General features: G+C 37.9%; 1 protein-coding gene across 2 annotated transcripts; it reads left to right on the forward strand.

Annotated features, from left to right (window-relative positions):
- Positions 1-6,846: 6,846 nt before the first annotated feature.
- Positions 6,847-14,466, forward strand: LOC120504903 (carboxymethylenebutenolidase homolog). 2 transcript variants are annotated; one of them, XM_039714805.1, is made up of 7 exons: positions 6,851-7,005; positions 9,039-9,082; positions 9,411-9,633; positions 10,406-10,513; positions 11,596-11,738; positions 12,895-12,986; positions 13,967-14,466. In XM_039714805.1, the coding sequence occupies exons 3-7, from the start codon at positions 9,419-9,421 to the stop codon at positions 14,144-14,146; spliced, it is 738 nt and encodes a 245-aa protein (XP_039570739.1). In that variant the 5' UTR covers positions 6,851-7,005; positions 9,039-9,082; positions 9,411-9,418; the 3' UTR covers positions 14,147-14,466. The 2 variants fall into 2 exon arrangements, with proteins under 2 accessions (XP_039570740.1, XP_039570739.1); XM_039714806.1 differs by lacking the exon at positions 9,039-9,082 and having other exon boundaries at positions 6,847-7,005.
- The last annotated feature ends 848 nt before the right edge of the window (positions 14,467-15,314 follow it).

The raw sequence follows: 15,314 nt of genomic DNA on the forward strand, positions 1-15,314 counted from the left end.
GAATTTGAGGATTGGCTGAAAACTTGAGATGGCAGGAAAATACCAAGTAAAACATCAGGGAGCTGGATATCACATTGCCTGCTGCTATCAGAAACTGTGTTTCTCCACTTTTTTTTTGTTTTGTTTGGTTTGATTGGTTTGGTTTGGGCTTTCTTTTGTTTTTGTTTTGTTTGAGATTGGATGCAGCTATTTAGCTACGCTAGCAAAAGTGGTCTTTTGAAATGACTTCCTAGAAATGGATGGAATCAATGGTTTTGCCTTGTAGAGAATTCAAGGCCAGCTTTCTTAGTAGTGGCTTGGTGAAGAATTTTTGTCATCTGCTGTTGACAAAAGTTGCTTATTCTGCAGTTTAAAAGAGTTCATTGACTCAAATCATGAGAAACCATAACTCTGATATGATGTCTCACTGAGTTTAACAGACTGATCCTCTAAGGCGTTGTATGGAAAGAAGAAAGGAGTTATTGATTGTGCCAGAGAACTTTCCCAGCATCGTGCAATTGCCCCCAGGGAGGTGATGGCTGCATCATCAGGCAGAGTGAGGGCCAGTGGCTCCCTAGGGAACGTGGAGCTGGGAGCCAGAAGGAGTATCACATCTTCCCCTCCTGTGTGCAGCACTGCCCGCACATTTATCAGCAAAGACCTGTCACTAGAGGCTCTGCTGCCTTAATAACAGAGAGGGAAGCTGCTGGCAAGACAACCCTGAGAAGGGGTCAGACTAATTAGAGGCCAAACTAATTAACTTTCCTGGGAGAGCAAATATCTTGGATTATTGGGAGTAGCTGCACTGAACGTTGCTGAGCTTGGGTATTTGGTGAGAAGGTTATGGGAGATATAACTGGACCATTTCCAGAGTGCTTCTGTCTCACAGGGGTCAGTTGTCCTGGAAACTTTTTAGCTTGGAATCTGTCCCCTGTCTGCTGCAATGGGAAGGCAGGGCTGGGTGCTGCCTGGCATTTCTTACAGGCAATTCACACGTTTCAAGTGTCAGCTCCAGTCAGGAAAGAATTTCTTGGCGCTTAATTTGCTTGTTGTGTGTGTTTGTGCGTTGGCAGATAATGTTGTGTTTGCGAGGCTGGTTTATTGGGGAATTTCACTGGTGCCCAAAGGGGTGAGGAACTGGGGCTGGGAGCAGCCTGGAGGCGATATAAAAGCCTGAAATGCCACCCTGCTCCCACCAATACTTTCTCTTTACTGTCTTTGCATGGTGACACATGCTACAGGGGTAAACACGTGTTTTCAGAGCACAGCATCTCGGCAAAATGTATTTCAGGCTTCATCTACCATGTTTGTTACACTGACTTCCCTGCAACAAATATCCCAGATGACAACTTACAGTTATTGTCAGCATTTTCACTGGCTAATAAGTAGTATTTTCTAGAGAGGTTTTTACTACTTTTCTATCAAAATTTACAAAGCAAAAACTGGTCCAGCTTCTCCCAGAATGGTAAGCTTTTTTAACTCTTAGGTAGGTGTGTAATCAATATCCATCCTTTTCCAATCCATTCTTTTAAGTTTTCTTTGATGTAGTTATGTTGCTTTTTTATTGAATCCCATTGAAATGTCTTTTTTCTCTTTCTGATGATGTCAGATTAGCAACCTCTAACATTTACCTAAAATAATTAATGATTTAAAGTATGCAGAAGAAAACACAGTAGCCGCATAACATGGTGACAGTCATATGCGCACCTCTGTATTTTCATATTTTCAGATACTGGTTTTACTATGGTTGCTTGATTTGCATTTCCTTACATGTTCCAGAAAATCTGATGCTGTCCTGAAATACCTAAGGGAGCAGTGTGGTGCAAAGAAATTAAGGGTCATGGGTTTTTGAGTGGGTGGTGTTGATGTAGGTCACCTGGTGATCACACACTTGGAATTAAAGGCCGGTGCATCTCTCTATGGTAGGTAAATCCAAAAATGTCCTATGAGCAGGTACACATGTATAAGTGTATTGTGTAGCCTAAACACTTGGTGCAGCATCATTTTTTCAAACGAGGCTATAACCTGATGAAGAGAGATATTTTTAGCAGAGTTGGAAGGATACTATGCAAAGAAGAGGGTGGTGAGGATATTCATTCCTGGTTTTGGAAGGGTCATAGCAGACATGTCCTTAATTTGGATCTGGACAGACATACATACTGTCCTTGGGTCACTTTCCCAATTTAGCTTCCTTTTTCCTGTTTACTACTGCTCTGCATACTGCAGAGGCAGAACTTCATCCAGGAGCAGAGAGTGTTATTTCTGTGTAGCTGCTCTGTAAAGTTAGATTGCAGTTATTTTAACAACAGATGCCCTTTATTTTAACACCAGCTTTCCTTTTGTGCTCCGCTCAAGAAGCTGGGATAGCTGAGCTGCCCTTTCCTGATGTTCTCAGAATGTACATTTTGGACTGCTTACTGAAACATTGCTTTTTTCCCAGTCAGTTTGAAAGAACTCATGCTTGCATGCACAGAAGATATCTTCAAAGTTTTAATTCAGATATTCTGTCTAACCTAAGAAACTGGTTTAAATAGAGTTTTATTCTAGAAATGTATCTTTTGAGGATCCATGATATGAGTAGCTTCAAAATAAAGCCAGTATGTATAGCTACATATTATGTGAGACATGAAAATTTCTCACTGCAGAAGCAGAGAGCTCTATTTGAGTCTGGATTTCCCCTAAAATGTTAATTGAAGATTTTGTTTTCATGTTTTCTAGGACTAATCAAAGATTCTGATGATATATTCAATGTCATGAACCTTAAATCTTTCATTTTTGATGAAAAAGATGACTTAATTCCCCTTCATCCAATATGCTAATAGCCTCCAACATCTTTGATTTCTGCATGTTTTAATTTCCATCTTAAATTGTGAGTTAAAACTCAGCCTCCTAATAGTGCTTGAAGATAAAAAAAAAAGCAGAAAAATAGAATTAGACATGGAAGGGTTAATGTAACCTAGGCAAAAAATGAAATATCTCTCTCTCTGTATATATTTAAGTCTCTTTTGTAAAAGTATGGTTACTAACCCGAGTAGAAAATTTTCATCAGAATTCCACTGCTCTTGTGGAGCACTCTACTCAGGGACCTATCCTTTGCTGCATGACACTTTTTCTATTGGTCCTAGGAACCTGTAAACCATGTAGGATGTGCCAAATTGCATCCAAATGTGTTTGTTAGAGGCTTTTTTGTTCAGTTATAGTGTATGTGGCACTGCCATATATTTCACATATAGGAAATGCCTTTGTTATGTCCATGTCTTTGCAATTGGGAGGCCTCTTTTTAATAATTTTTTTAGGGTCTGAGTGCAAAAATGGATGTAATGCTTTAACATGCTTTGAAATACTCTCCAGTTCCTAGAGATTCATATTAATGTTTGAAGTTAGACTAAAGGTAAATTAATCTGTGTATTATGGCCCTTGTTCATCTATGTTCCAAATGAATCACAAGCCCAAAATTTAGGAACGCAAACACATTGCTTGGTGAAGCTCATTTAGAGAGATGAAGCTTTTTAGGACTTGTATCCTGGTGGCAGATCTGTGTTTAGTAGATGATGTAAGGGACCACACAATTTGTGGCTAAGGTTATTTAGAGGGGGTTCTACTTTCTTGTATTCCCTGTGGCTCAGTGAAACACTATAGATTCCTGAACTGATCAGTTTAGGAATTGCAGTGTGCAATGCAATCTGCAGACAGGACATTTTAATGTGATGCTTACAACCACGGCTGCTGCCTGAAGAAGAAATCTCACATTTCAAAAACAATCTGTCGGGATGTGCCCCCTGTTGACAAAGTGACAAAATTATCATTTGTCTCCTTAAAAAGGAAAAAAAACCCAGAAGTTTCTCTCCTCACTTAGGTAAAAAGACACCTCATAGAACCTTGGGGACTTCACCTCAAACTTAAGGATAACAAATTGGACAGAAGCCAAAAAGTCCTGCCTAAGCAATTTACTAGAAAAAGAAGACATCAAAGGAACTAATTGCTTTTTGTGGTGTTTTATCAGAAGCAAGAGCCTCTGGCCTTGGCTCGGTTTTTCTCTGTAAAGAGCTTTGTTACTTTGCTTTTTATTAAAACTTTTCTGTTTCCAACACTGCCACAGAAGCCATCCTGCTGATTTGATGCTATCTGAGATGGCTGAGCTATCTTGGGTGTGATATAGATCTCCAAGAGCTTATAAGACCTGGCTCGAGGTCTTATATCAACAATCCATGTTTTTGCACGATGTATCTTCCTTAGTTCTTCTGTCAGTGATATGATAAAATTCTCCATGTCTCATCAGCTCGACTGTATCCTCCTCAGCACCCATCCTCCATTTGTGGACAGCAGTAAGGAATATCCCCCCTTTGTTAAACGTCCTGGCAACCTATGCTTCAGGGGATTTCTGAGCTAGAAATTTCTAATGCCACTCCTGCAACTGTGTCAAATGGCCACTGGTGGACCAGAGTTTGTGGATTTGCCAGATCCTTTTAGAACTTGCTTGAACTGCTGAGTTCTAGCTCACCTTGTGACTTCCATGGTTTAATTATGCCCCATAATTAAAGAGGAAGAAAGGCTTGTGATCATTAGTTTGAACCCAGCTGCCTCATATCTTCATCAAGTGCTGGTACTTCTAAAGCTATAAGAAAACCAAACATGGGTGTATGTCCCTTTTCACCTTTGCAGTGCTACAGATAAAGACTGCATATCATTTAAATGGGGAGAAAAATGTAATTTAGGGAAGTCTTGATTTTACTAATGACAGTATCTCAAATTAAATATACCATCAGAGAAATATTTATTGTGGTGTCTCTCATGTAAAGATAGTCAACAATACTAATGACCTGCATTTCTCTTAATGGGATTGTTAAGGTGTTTCTACTTTACATGCTGCTAATGGTCCTCCATCTTTCTCACACGGAGGTCCTCAGAGAATTCTGACCTGAAACTGCTGATTAACTGCTGATTTCTGTGTGACACCACCTATATGTAATGTATAAATGCAGCTGTTTCCTGGGTGATACAGCTGTCATAACACATATTTTCCAGGAGAAGAATGCGGAACTCTGGAAGTGTATTAATGTGCCTTAATTGCCCCAGCGTCAAACACGGATAACTCCACATTAATGGTGTTCCATTAGCGTTAGAAGGTTTGTTAATGTGGGGAAGGACGATCAGGACATCTATTTAGAGAACAGCAGTCATTCATAAATTCTGGAACGGCATGTGAACTGCAACACTAACACTGTGACTAAGCAAAAAGAAAAAAAACAGACTGACATGCAGTATTTTCGTGAAATGAAAGGGTAGATAGCTACTGAACCATATTATCATAGTTATGTTACAAATATTTCATATATGTGTATTTTTAATATATGTGTAATATATATTATATATATTATTATAGTTCATACAAGAACAGCCAAATATTCATGACAAAACTGTAAGTCTCTGAGTAGGAGCTGGAAATGTGAGATCTAAAAGAGGCGAGGGTTCACATTGTGAAGTGCAGCCAAATGCATGTACAGAGATCGAGGATGCACTGAATTAACTTTTGACTTCAAAGTGAAAAATCAGCATGGATTGTCTATCACGGAACACGAAACAATAGGAAATCAAAAGCAGTTTAGTTTCCAAAGTTTAACCTTAATCTTAAGGTAAAGTGGAATAGTAAGTGAAAAATCATCATGGATTGCCTATCAAGGAAACAATAGGAAATCAAAAGCAGTTTAGTTTCCAAAGTTTAACCTTAATCTTAAGGTAAAGTGGAATAGTCTTATGTATAAAGAATTATTTCCACATGAATAAGAAAGGTGGAAATGTGGTTAAACAGCTCTAGTAGAGAGAAGGTTCTGCAAGCATTGCTGCCATTTTTGTTTTCTGGGAATGATGAAAACTCACAATTGTTCTCTTATATTTGAACTACTGCTCTCTAAAGTTGATATGGAGTACCTAATGTCCTTGTGTGCTATAATTTGTGGCGCACAAGTGGGAAGAGCCAAAAAACATGAAAAAAAAGGGCTGGATTTTGAACCTTATGACTTTGCTCTGGAATTCTTGGAAGGGCTTTTTAAAATTTGTTTAACTTTATTTTAGGGATTGCAAACAAAGAGCACTAATGAAGTTAACCTAGAATATTAGCAAACACCTTACATATGAGGACTAAACTGTAAGACAAAAGTGTGCTAGACTAGCATGCACTTAGTCTACTTCATAGATGCACCTCTGAGGAAACAGGGAATTTTGGATTGCTAATATATTTAGCTAAAGGTCTTTGAAAAATAATCATAATAATCCCATAAAAAGAAAATCAGGAGAATGGGAAGGATAAAGAAGACAAGCCAGAGACTAAAAAATGAAAAAAAAAAAAAAAAGTATAAAATATCCTGTGGTAGGATAAAAAAATGTCTGTATTTTAACCACTTATTGTACAGCATAGAGATACAGAAATATAGAAAGTTATTATTTTCTTACATGCTACTTATTTTCATTCTGAAGAGAAAGTATTTGTCCTGCAGTGTATAACTTTGTCACGTATAGAACTTTGAAATGACATTTCTACTTCACTATCTCACTCTGCTGATGACTTTAAATGTCTTTTACCCATGGTTAAAAAGTCTCCGGAATTAATTATGCCAATGTAGTGTTTAAAATTGGTTCGACCCCAACCTTTAAAAACAAAGAAACACTCTTTAAAAAAATAATAATTTCTGGGTGGATTGTTCAGCTACATCAGCATGTTTTGGAAACGGAAAGAAAAAGCCCTGCGGGGGTGAATACATTTCGTGTAAGTTCGAAAGCAGGCTCGGTGCACACCCCGCCCGCGGTGGCAGAGAAATGACTGAAATGAGCAGCTTTAAAAAGAGCGGCCTTCGTCACCCGGCCAGGCACAAGATAAAGGCAGGGCCTTATGTAACTCTGTTAAAGGAACCCGATCCTGCCGCTCTCCCCTTTCGTTTTGGGAGTCAGCGCTTTGTTTGGGGGTCCCCTTCAGCCACGCCGAGCTCCCGCATCCTGCTTCTGCTCTCCGGCACACCCGCGGCGCCACAGGTATGTGCGGGTTTGTGTGGGCTTTTAAAAAGCCGTGCCTTTTTCCCCTCAGAAACGTAGAACAAGCGCTTGCGAGGCGTGACTCAGCGTGTTCGGGAGACTTTCATTTTATTTGCAGGCAGAGTGCAAGCTCATTTAAATGCAATTGGGGGTTGCTTTCTTCCCTTTCTTTCTTTTTTTTTCCTATTTTCATTTTGAGATGATGGTTCAGAAACCTGTTATTTTTCCCTCCAGAGGTGGAGAAGACCTCGAGGAGGAAGACTCAGGAGAGCGTGTTTACAGCACACAGTGCCACACAGCAATGTCTTTACATTTTTACTACCTCTAGATTCGAGTATCTGAAAATTAATTCTTGTTTGGTCTTCTGATAAGTTCTCAAGTGCTTGCAGGAGGAAATGATGGTACACCAAGGCTGTGGGTTTTCAGATCCTCCTAAAATAACAGCTTTGATAAATGTAAGAGGGGGAAATTAATTTTTAATCAATGTTTCAATAGCATTTTAGGAATGGAAAGAGATGCTCTTTGTATGTACTACAGCAGATGCAGAAACACTGAAGTGTCTTGCCTATGCTACAGAGCTTGCAAGTCTATATGGCTTATAAACCATACAAGCCAATGCTGTCCCTCACAGTCTTGCATCTGGAGATGTTTTCATCAGTGAATATATCTTTAAATATTTCATGTTCTGTGTGTTGATTTACATGTTATCAGATAATATGAGATGTTTTCAATTAAAGCCTTTGAGGCTATACCAGTAAGGGCATTGTATTTTGTGTTTCTGGAGTTCTGAAGTATATGTTTCTTCAATATTTAATCTCTGATTTTCTTATATTTTCTGATTTAGTCTAATCAAAAGGAAACAGTCTGGGAATGAAAAATTAGTTATGAGCTTTTTCCTATTATATATTTGCACTATGTTTTGCCTTATATGCTCATTTATTCATTCATTTTTTACTGGTAAACATACTTTAAATTAGAAGTTCTATATGTGAGACCACAACCTGTAGACTAAAAAGGACGCTTATGGGTGTGGCTTATTTAAAAAAGAAAAGGTAGAATACTCATATGGATGTGTGCCCAGAGATCATACAGCTTTTATATATGACACAGTTTTTCTTCAACTGATCTGCAAAAATGAAATCTCCTGATATCTGCAATCTAGCCCTGGTGATGCTGCTTGGGAGATTCTGAATTTTAAAGTCTGCAAATCCAGAATATATTGCCCTCTAGAATTCTGTCCAAATTTCCTGGCTGTCAAGTTTTTTGCTGGCTTTCCTAAAGCTGTCCCTTTACTGCCACAAATCTTTTAAGTCCCTCTTGTCCGGGGACAGTTCAGTAACTTTTTACTTTTTCTTTTACTATTTCTCTCTGTATTTTTGACAGAGTTAAGTTTGAAGGTCCTTGTTTCTTTACTAGCAAAGTTTCTATGGCAATACACATGTTTTATCTGTAGAGAGCTTGGGTAAAGCTTTATCTAAATTCTTTCCAGGTTCTTGAATAATTTGTAGATGCTCTGGGAGGGAATATTCAAAGGAGTTATTCAGGTCTGTTCACTCAGTTGGTTAACATAAGCTTGATGGCAGAAAATCATTAACTTGAGTCCCATGAGCTGCCTACAGGTGTGTTAGATTCTGTTGGTACTTTTTGACCTTTGTGAATTACTTGTTTTCATTTAAGCAATAGTTTGAAAAAAATTAACCATACCCTACTCTTACCTTCTTGATAAAAGATTTGGCTCAACTTTTGGAATTCGATTTTTTATGTTCAGTATTGGTACATTTTTTTGGCATCTTTCCTAAGTATCCTTCTTCAAAAGTCTGCAACATCTGAGGCTAAAACTGTTTAGGTAAAGAATTTATTGATACTGAAAATTTCAGCTATGTAATATTTTAAGTCCCTGGATAAAAATGTAATGCTTAATCTATGTGTAGTTATATCTTTCTACACAGTAGCTGTTGATTTTTTCTTTTAAAATGCTGAGTCTTGTATTAAGCCTTTACTGTCTACTAAAGAAAGCTATGCATTCCTGACAGGAAATACACATGATGAAGAGTGGAAGGACTGCCTTCATCACTATGTAAATAGTTTGTGATGGTTGCCTTGCTGCTTGCTCATAACATTATTTGTATTGTGCTGCTCACTGTAGGGCATGGAAATCCTAGCATGTACCAGCTGCCTGCTGAAGACTTCATAGCATAAGAAACTCTAACAATAATCTTATTTATGTTAAATAACATAATGGGCTTATTGACTAATGCTTTATTTTAGATCAAACAGTAATGAGTATGTTCACCCTATTACTGTAATGCTTAAAAAATTCAATAGCTGATGATACTGCTGTCTTCTGATTTTTTTTCAGTGTGGTATGCTTTGGTATTCACTACTGAATGTTTTTTGTTCCTTAGTATCACACATGGCCAATGAATCGAGGCCCTGCCCATGTGATATTGGAGACAGGTTTGACTATGGAGGTCGTGGGCAGGAGGTTCAAGTTGGGCACATCAAGGCGTACGTCTGCAAACCTTCTGCCAGCACCGACAGAGCTGTCATTGTGATTCACGACATATTTGGATGGCAGCTCCCAAACACCAGATACATAGCTGATATGCTAACAACTAATGGATACATGTAAGAAATGCTACTGTTTTCAAAGGGTCTTTTTAATAGGAAATTTTGTTGAACCAACTGTTACTTTTTTTCCATATAAAGCATACAAATACAAATAATTTCACAGTCTTTCTTTATCCCCTTCTCCAAGGACCTTACTGCTAAAACAGTGAAAGAAGTCTAAGATAATTGAGTAGTCTTACCATAATGAGTTAGTAGCACAGAAGAAGAGGGAAGAAACAGAAAATTTTCTTATTGTGCATCTTTCATCCTCCATAAGCCTGTAGCAGCCTGCTTCCTCTGTGTAACTTGGCTGTTATGGTCAAAATGCCAAAGAAGCTGAAGATCTTTCTGTGAAGGGAAGGTGTACTAGCTTGTGTCAAATAGAGAAACAAATTCTCAAATATGTGAAAAGCATATTGAGTATCCTCTTTCCTGTATTACTGGGTTAGTGTTCCTTTGAGGCTAAACGTACCATGCAAATTGTAGTTTCTTTGGTTTGGTTTTGGATTTCTTTTTTTAAGTCTGGTAGGAAACCACCAAGGATTTTCAGTTGCAGTTAACTATTTATCAAACTAAGTAATGAATTTTAACAGGGTAAAATGTAACTGGAAATTATACTGTCTCCTTATTAGATGTAGAAACTTATTGAGGGTTGCTGGTATACTGCTTTGGTGTGGGTTAAGTACTATATATTCAGCAAAAGAATTTGTTGTGTAGTACATATGGCCTTCCCTTTAATTATTTTTCTGTATTATTTCATGGACATAAAATATTCTTATTTTTCTTGCAGAGCCATCTGCCCAGATTTTTTTGTGGGACAAGAAGCTTGGAAACCTTCTAATGACTGGGCATCTTTCAATGACTGGGTGAAGACACGAGATGCTGGCAAAACAGACAAGTACAGCCATTGTTCCTCGTCCACCGAGGGGACATCCATATCTCACAGGAATTTTAGCCTCAGTAAAAATGTAAAATTAGATCCTAAATTATTAGTGGGTCAAATATAGCTGGATGTCCATAAATACAAATCTCATGCAGCTCATGGGACAAGCTCATGGTTATGTGAGTGGTGCTTTACAGATAAAAGTAGACATTTGAAGAACAAAAGTTCCCAGTGTTTGTCTGTACAGAAAGTAGAAGCAAAATGAATGAATGAAAAGGAAAGAACCAGCAAAGGCTAGAAAATGCAGCTCACTCCAGCCGCTTGGATCCCTCAGGAAGGCACAAATTCCATGGATTTTAGATAGGGTGCAAATGCAAACACTGTGTAACGAGGGAACGTTTCTTCTGCTCCCCATCAGATCACAGCTAGTTCAAAGCATACTGCTTTCCCATTTTTCCCATTTTTATCTGACACATACCTTGATTGCATAAAGTAACTGCTGGTTTAAAAAAAAAAAAAAATTGGAAATTTATTTCCCCAATTTTATAAAATATTTTTCATCCTTGTGAGAGATGTTTTGCATAGAAGTCACATTTGCGATAACATGATGCTCTTGACTGGCTGTGGGTCTGAAACTTTTGTGTTTGCCTATGTGATATCTACTGCTATTTGTGAAATGAATTGGACTGCTGTTCATAAAATCACCTCATGTCCTAGTAACAATGATCTAGGAAGACTGATTTTCTCCTTTGTCTTCTTCACTGGAGTTTGTCTTGTATTTTAGAAATAATAGTAACAGAAAAATGGTAAAGTAGCATTGTGGGTTGACCCCAACCAGCAGCCAACAACCTGGACTACCACTCAGTCGCTCCTATGAGAGGAACAGGGGAGAGAATAAGGGAAAAAAGCAAGAAAACTCATGGGTTGAGATAAAGACAATTTGATAAGTAAGGGAAAGAGAAAAACCAGGAGTGATACAAAGGCAGTCACTTTGTCCCAGAAGCAGACTGATACCCACCCAGACTTTGAGCAGCAGCCACCAAAGAGGCCAGAGAAACAGGCTAGAGCCTTAATTCACTTTCATTTGCATGTCTCAGAGAAGTTGATGTCGTCCTCAAGTATCTAAAGGACCAATGTGGTGCGAAGAAGATTGGTGTCATTGGCTTTTGCTGGGGTGGAGCAGCAGTGCAACATCTGATGCTGAAAAATCCTCATTTAAAGACCGGAGTGTCCCTCTATGGTAAGCCTGAAATACCTGCTGCATTCTCAGCAGAATACCAGTGCAGGAAGCAATTCTTTAGGGCTATTGCTGTAACAAAATTCAGTGTGACTTCTAGTGGAACAAGGTGATTTTATTGTAAATAATCTATAAGTGATTTGATTTTGTACATTCATATTTTTACACTTAGGTGTACCTAGCAAGATCTGTGTATTTAAAGAGTGGCATGACAAGGATCGCATCTGTGAACATAGTGCCAAATGCCATGGCCTCACTCATTTTGTGGCGATGACAAAAGGGCTTCTGGGCACATCTTTTGCATCTTTTAGACAGTGATCCCTCATTACTAATAGGACCCATTTTTAGCTCTCTATTTTGACCCTGTAGTCTCACACATTGCTCAATGCATTTATGCTGCCTTTGATATTTTTCTTATTACATTCTGTACTTCTACAGAACTCAGACCCACTTAAAAAAAATTAGAGGTGAAAGCAAATTGAAGATATTTTTCCAGAAAGATTATTGGGATTGTTTTGCTGCACTGATATGTTGATCACTTGACTCCATTCAACAGTGTTACTTGCTAATATTTTACTTTTTTGTTGTAATAATCTCAGGAATGAAAAGAATAGCCAGGGTGGCAGCTGGTTAATTTTACTGTAACTTTTATTCAAATATATTTGAATTGTCAAAATTACAATGTCAATTTGTTATGAAGTCATATCAATGTAAATATATGTAAACTGATATTGTAACCTTCTATGTGGAATGATGAATAGTAACAATTATCTTAAAAATGGTCATCCCAAGCCAGAGGCGAGCAGTTCCAAAGTGTCCATCTCTCACAGAACCCTGTCTCTGACAGTGGTCAATAGCAGCTGCTTAAAGCAAGCCAGAAAAATGGGGCAAATATAACAATTCTTTCCTAATTTTTCCCACAGAACTGGTCTCTGTTTTTTTTGTTTTTTTTTTTTTTTTTTTTTACACAGCTATCTTTAATGACATTGCAAACATTCTACAACAAAAAGGACTTTTAAACAGAATGTGTTAAATTCCACTACAAACTGATCAGCTGTAACTGATGAAAATGTCTTGAAGTTTCATTGTACAGATTTTGTAGTGTTTTAGCTACTTTAGGTAGCATAACTTCTTGTATGTATGTTTTCTTCTTCCTTAGGAGTGATCAGCCGTTTTGAGGACAAACACAGTTTGCTGCATCCTACCTTCTTCATTTTTGGTGAGAAGGATAACATTATTCCATTGGAGCAGGTGAGTTTCCCATCACAGATATTTCACTTCTTAATGCTTTTCATGCTTGTTTTGTAATTTGGTTTTAATAAACACGAAGTAGAAAACTAATTTGTACTTTTCTTTCTCTTTCACTAACTCTTACAGTACTTCTATACAAATTTCTGTTGCTTATCCCCAAATCAAAAAGTTTTACCATGACACTAAAAGCATATTCTGTTCCTGTTTGAAAATTTGGGTGATTTTCAGTTCCTAGGAAAAGTGCAAGAGTCCAAAGAAAGCCTTCCAACAAGTTTAAGATAGGAGAACCTTTTTAGTGGTATAGTGGTCCATAAAATCTGCCTGTCCCAATGGAATCACTTGTTGTAGGAGAATTAAAAAGATCTTGTGGCTATCCTTTTTCCCCTGCCTTGCAGAGATTCTCCTTTCTGTCACTCTGTCAACAGCCTTTCTCTGGAGTCTGAGTGGAGAATGGTTGGAGAAAGATGATTATCTGCCAAGGGGATCAAAGGGAAATACGTTTTTATTGAGTGATGTTGGCTTTAGTTTTCCTAGCAAAAATTCCAGCCACTTTGAACTGCTGATTTTGTCTCTGCCCCTCCTCCCTCAACTTCTAATTCAAAGTCTTGCCACAGTTTTTTTAATGTGTGGTCTATCAGCAGCAACTCATACAGTGTTCACTACATGATAACCTTCTCATGATGCTGACCAGTAGGTTTTTCACCTTTACAGGTATTAATAGTAACCCATGTAATATTTTTCTACATTTTTATGCCGTCACATGCTGGTATTTTACTGGGGGAAAAAAAAAAGCCTAGTTAAATAAAGCAAGTGCAGTAACAGAAATGCATTTAGGTATAAAATTAGTAGAAGAGAAAATGGTGGCAAGGATAAATTATGTATGTCTTTCAGAAAAGTAAAAAATGAAGACAGTTTTGGGACTGTAAATATACAATGTGTTAACTTTGTACTCAGCCAACATAGAATGTTCTGTGTTACAGGTGACCTTGCTGGAGCAGAAGCTTAAACAAAACTGTAAAGTTGATTATGAAGTTAAAATTTACCCTGGACAGACACATGGGTTTGTGCATCGCAAAAGAGAAGATATCAATCCTCAAGATAAACCTTATATTGAGGAAGGAAGAAAGGATATGATCAACTGGCTGAATAAATATCTTTAGGTTAAATTAATGCCAATAAACAAAATCAATTGTCATAGGAGAAGAAAACAATACAGACTATATTCTTAAAATGTTCTTACAACCATAACATTATTTTGTAAAACTCTTCTGCAATAACACTACTTATTTGCACTTACCTTCTAAGTAGGGGCTTACAAATGGCTTTTCAAATGCTGAAAGCTATAAATGTAAAGAAGGTTTTTAACACTGGTCTTATATATCTTAAAATTATTAGAATTTCATGTGGCATATTTTCTGGCACCTGAAAGTTTAATTTTTTTATATCAATATTAACATGATTAAAAATCATTGAAACTGTGCCCACGCTTGAGAAGTTATCTCCTTAAAGTTGTGTTCAGCATTGTTTAGCTGTGGGATTTTCAGCTTCAAGATTTTAGGTAAATATTGTTTACCTAAACTATATTAGGTAACTAACTATTATTTAGTTCTGGGTTGGAAGACTGGAAGATTTTCTTGGAAACAGGATATCCTCTTCAGAACTCATGAAAAGAGAGCTAGTAAAGGGAAGGGGAAAGACAATGGAAAGAAATGTATGTGAACAGAAAGGGAGCTGCAAAAAGTTGGGAACCAAGACTCAAGTGAAGAGATTAGAGGAAATCACATCATTTCACAGTTATCTTGAGGCAAATCCTTCATTTCTCATGGTTTCAGGCAGTTTCCCTACCTACCAAACCTAATTCAGAGTTTGATCTAAACCAACCTCCAACATGACCTCCTCACCTCCACAAATCACTCCTTTATTATCAGGTTTCTCTCTGCTCTGATTTAACTGGGTAAGCTCCAGCCCATTCCTAGCGACTGGGGGAACATTACCCTGTTTCAGCTCCTTTGGGCCCTCCCAGTGTAATTTCCAAAAACCACGTGGTGAGATCTTGCCTGTGTTTGTGATGCTGAGGGAATAGACGTGGCTAAAATACTGTACTGAATATTACTCATTTTCCCCTCTGGGAAATAAATGTGTGAGCCCAGGGAGCTTTCAGAGAATATTGCCTTTCTAGTTGCAGCCCCTCCATGGTTTCCATTGCCGCACAACATTTTTTCTTTTTGAGTTTGCTGCTGCCAGCCATGCCTGACAGCTCCTTCAGGAAGTCATGTTCCCACTGGCTCTTTCCTAGCTGGGAACCTAAGTAGTCTGTGGTAGAGTTGT

The sequence above is a fragment of the Passer montanus genome, unplaced genomic scaffold (genome assembly GCF_014805655.1).
Source record: "Passer montanus isolate IOZ18808 unplaced genomic scaffold, ASM1480565v1 scaffold31, whole genome shotgun sequence".
In the NCBI taxonomy this organism is placed as follows: domain Eukaryota; kingdom Metazoa; phylum Chordata; class Aves; order Passeriformes; family Passeridae; genus Passer; species Passer montanus.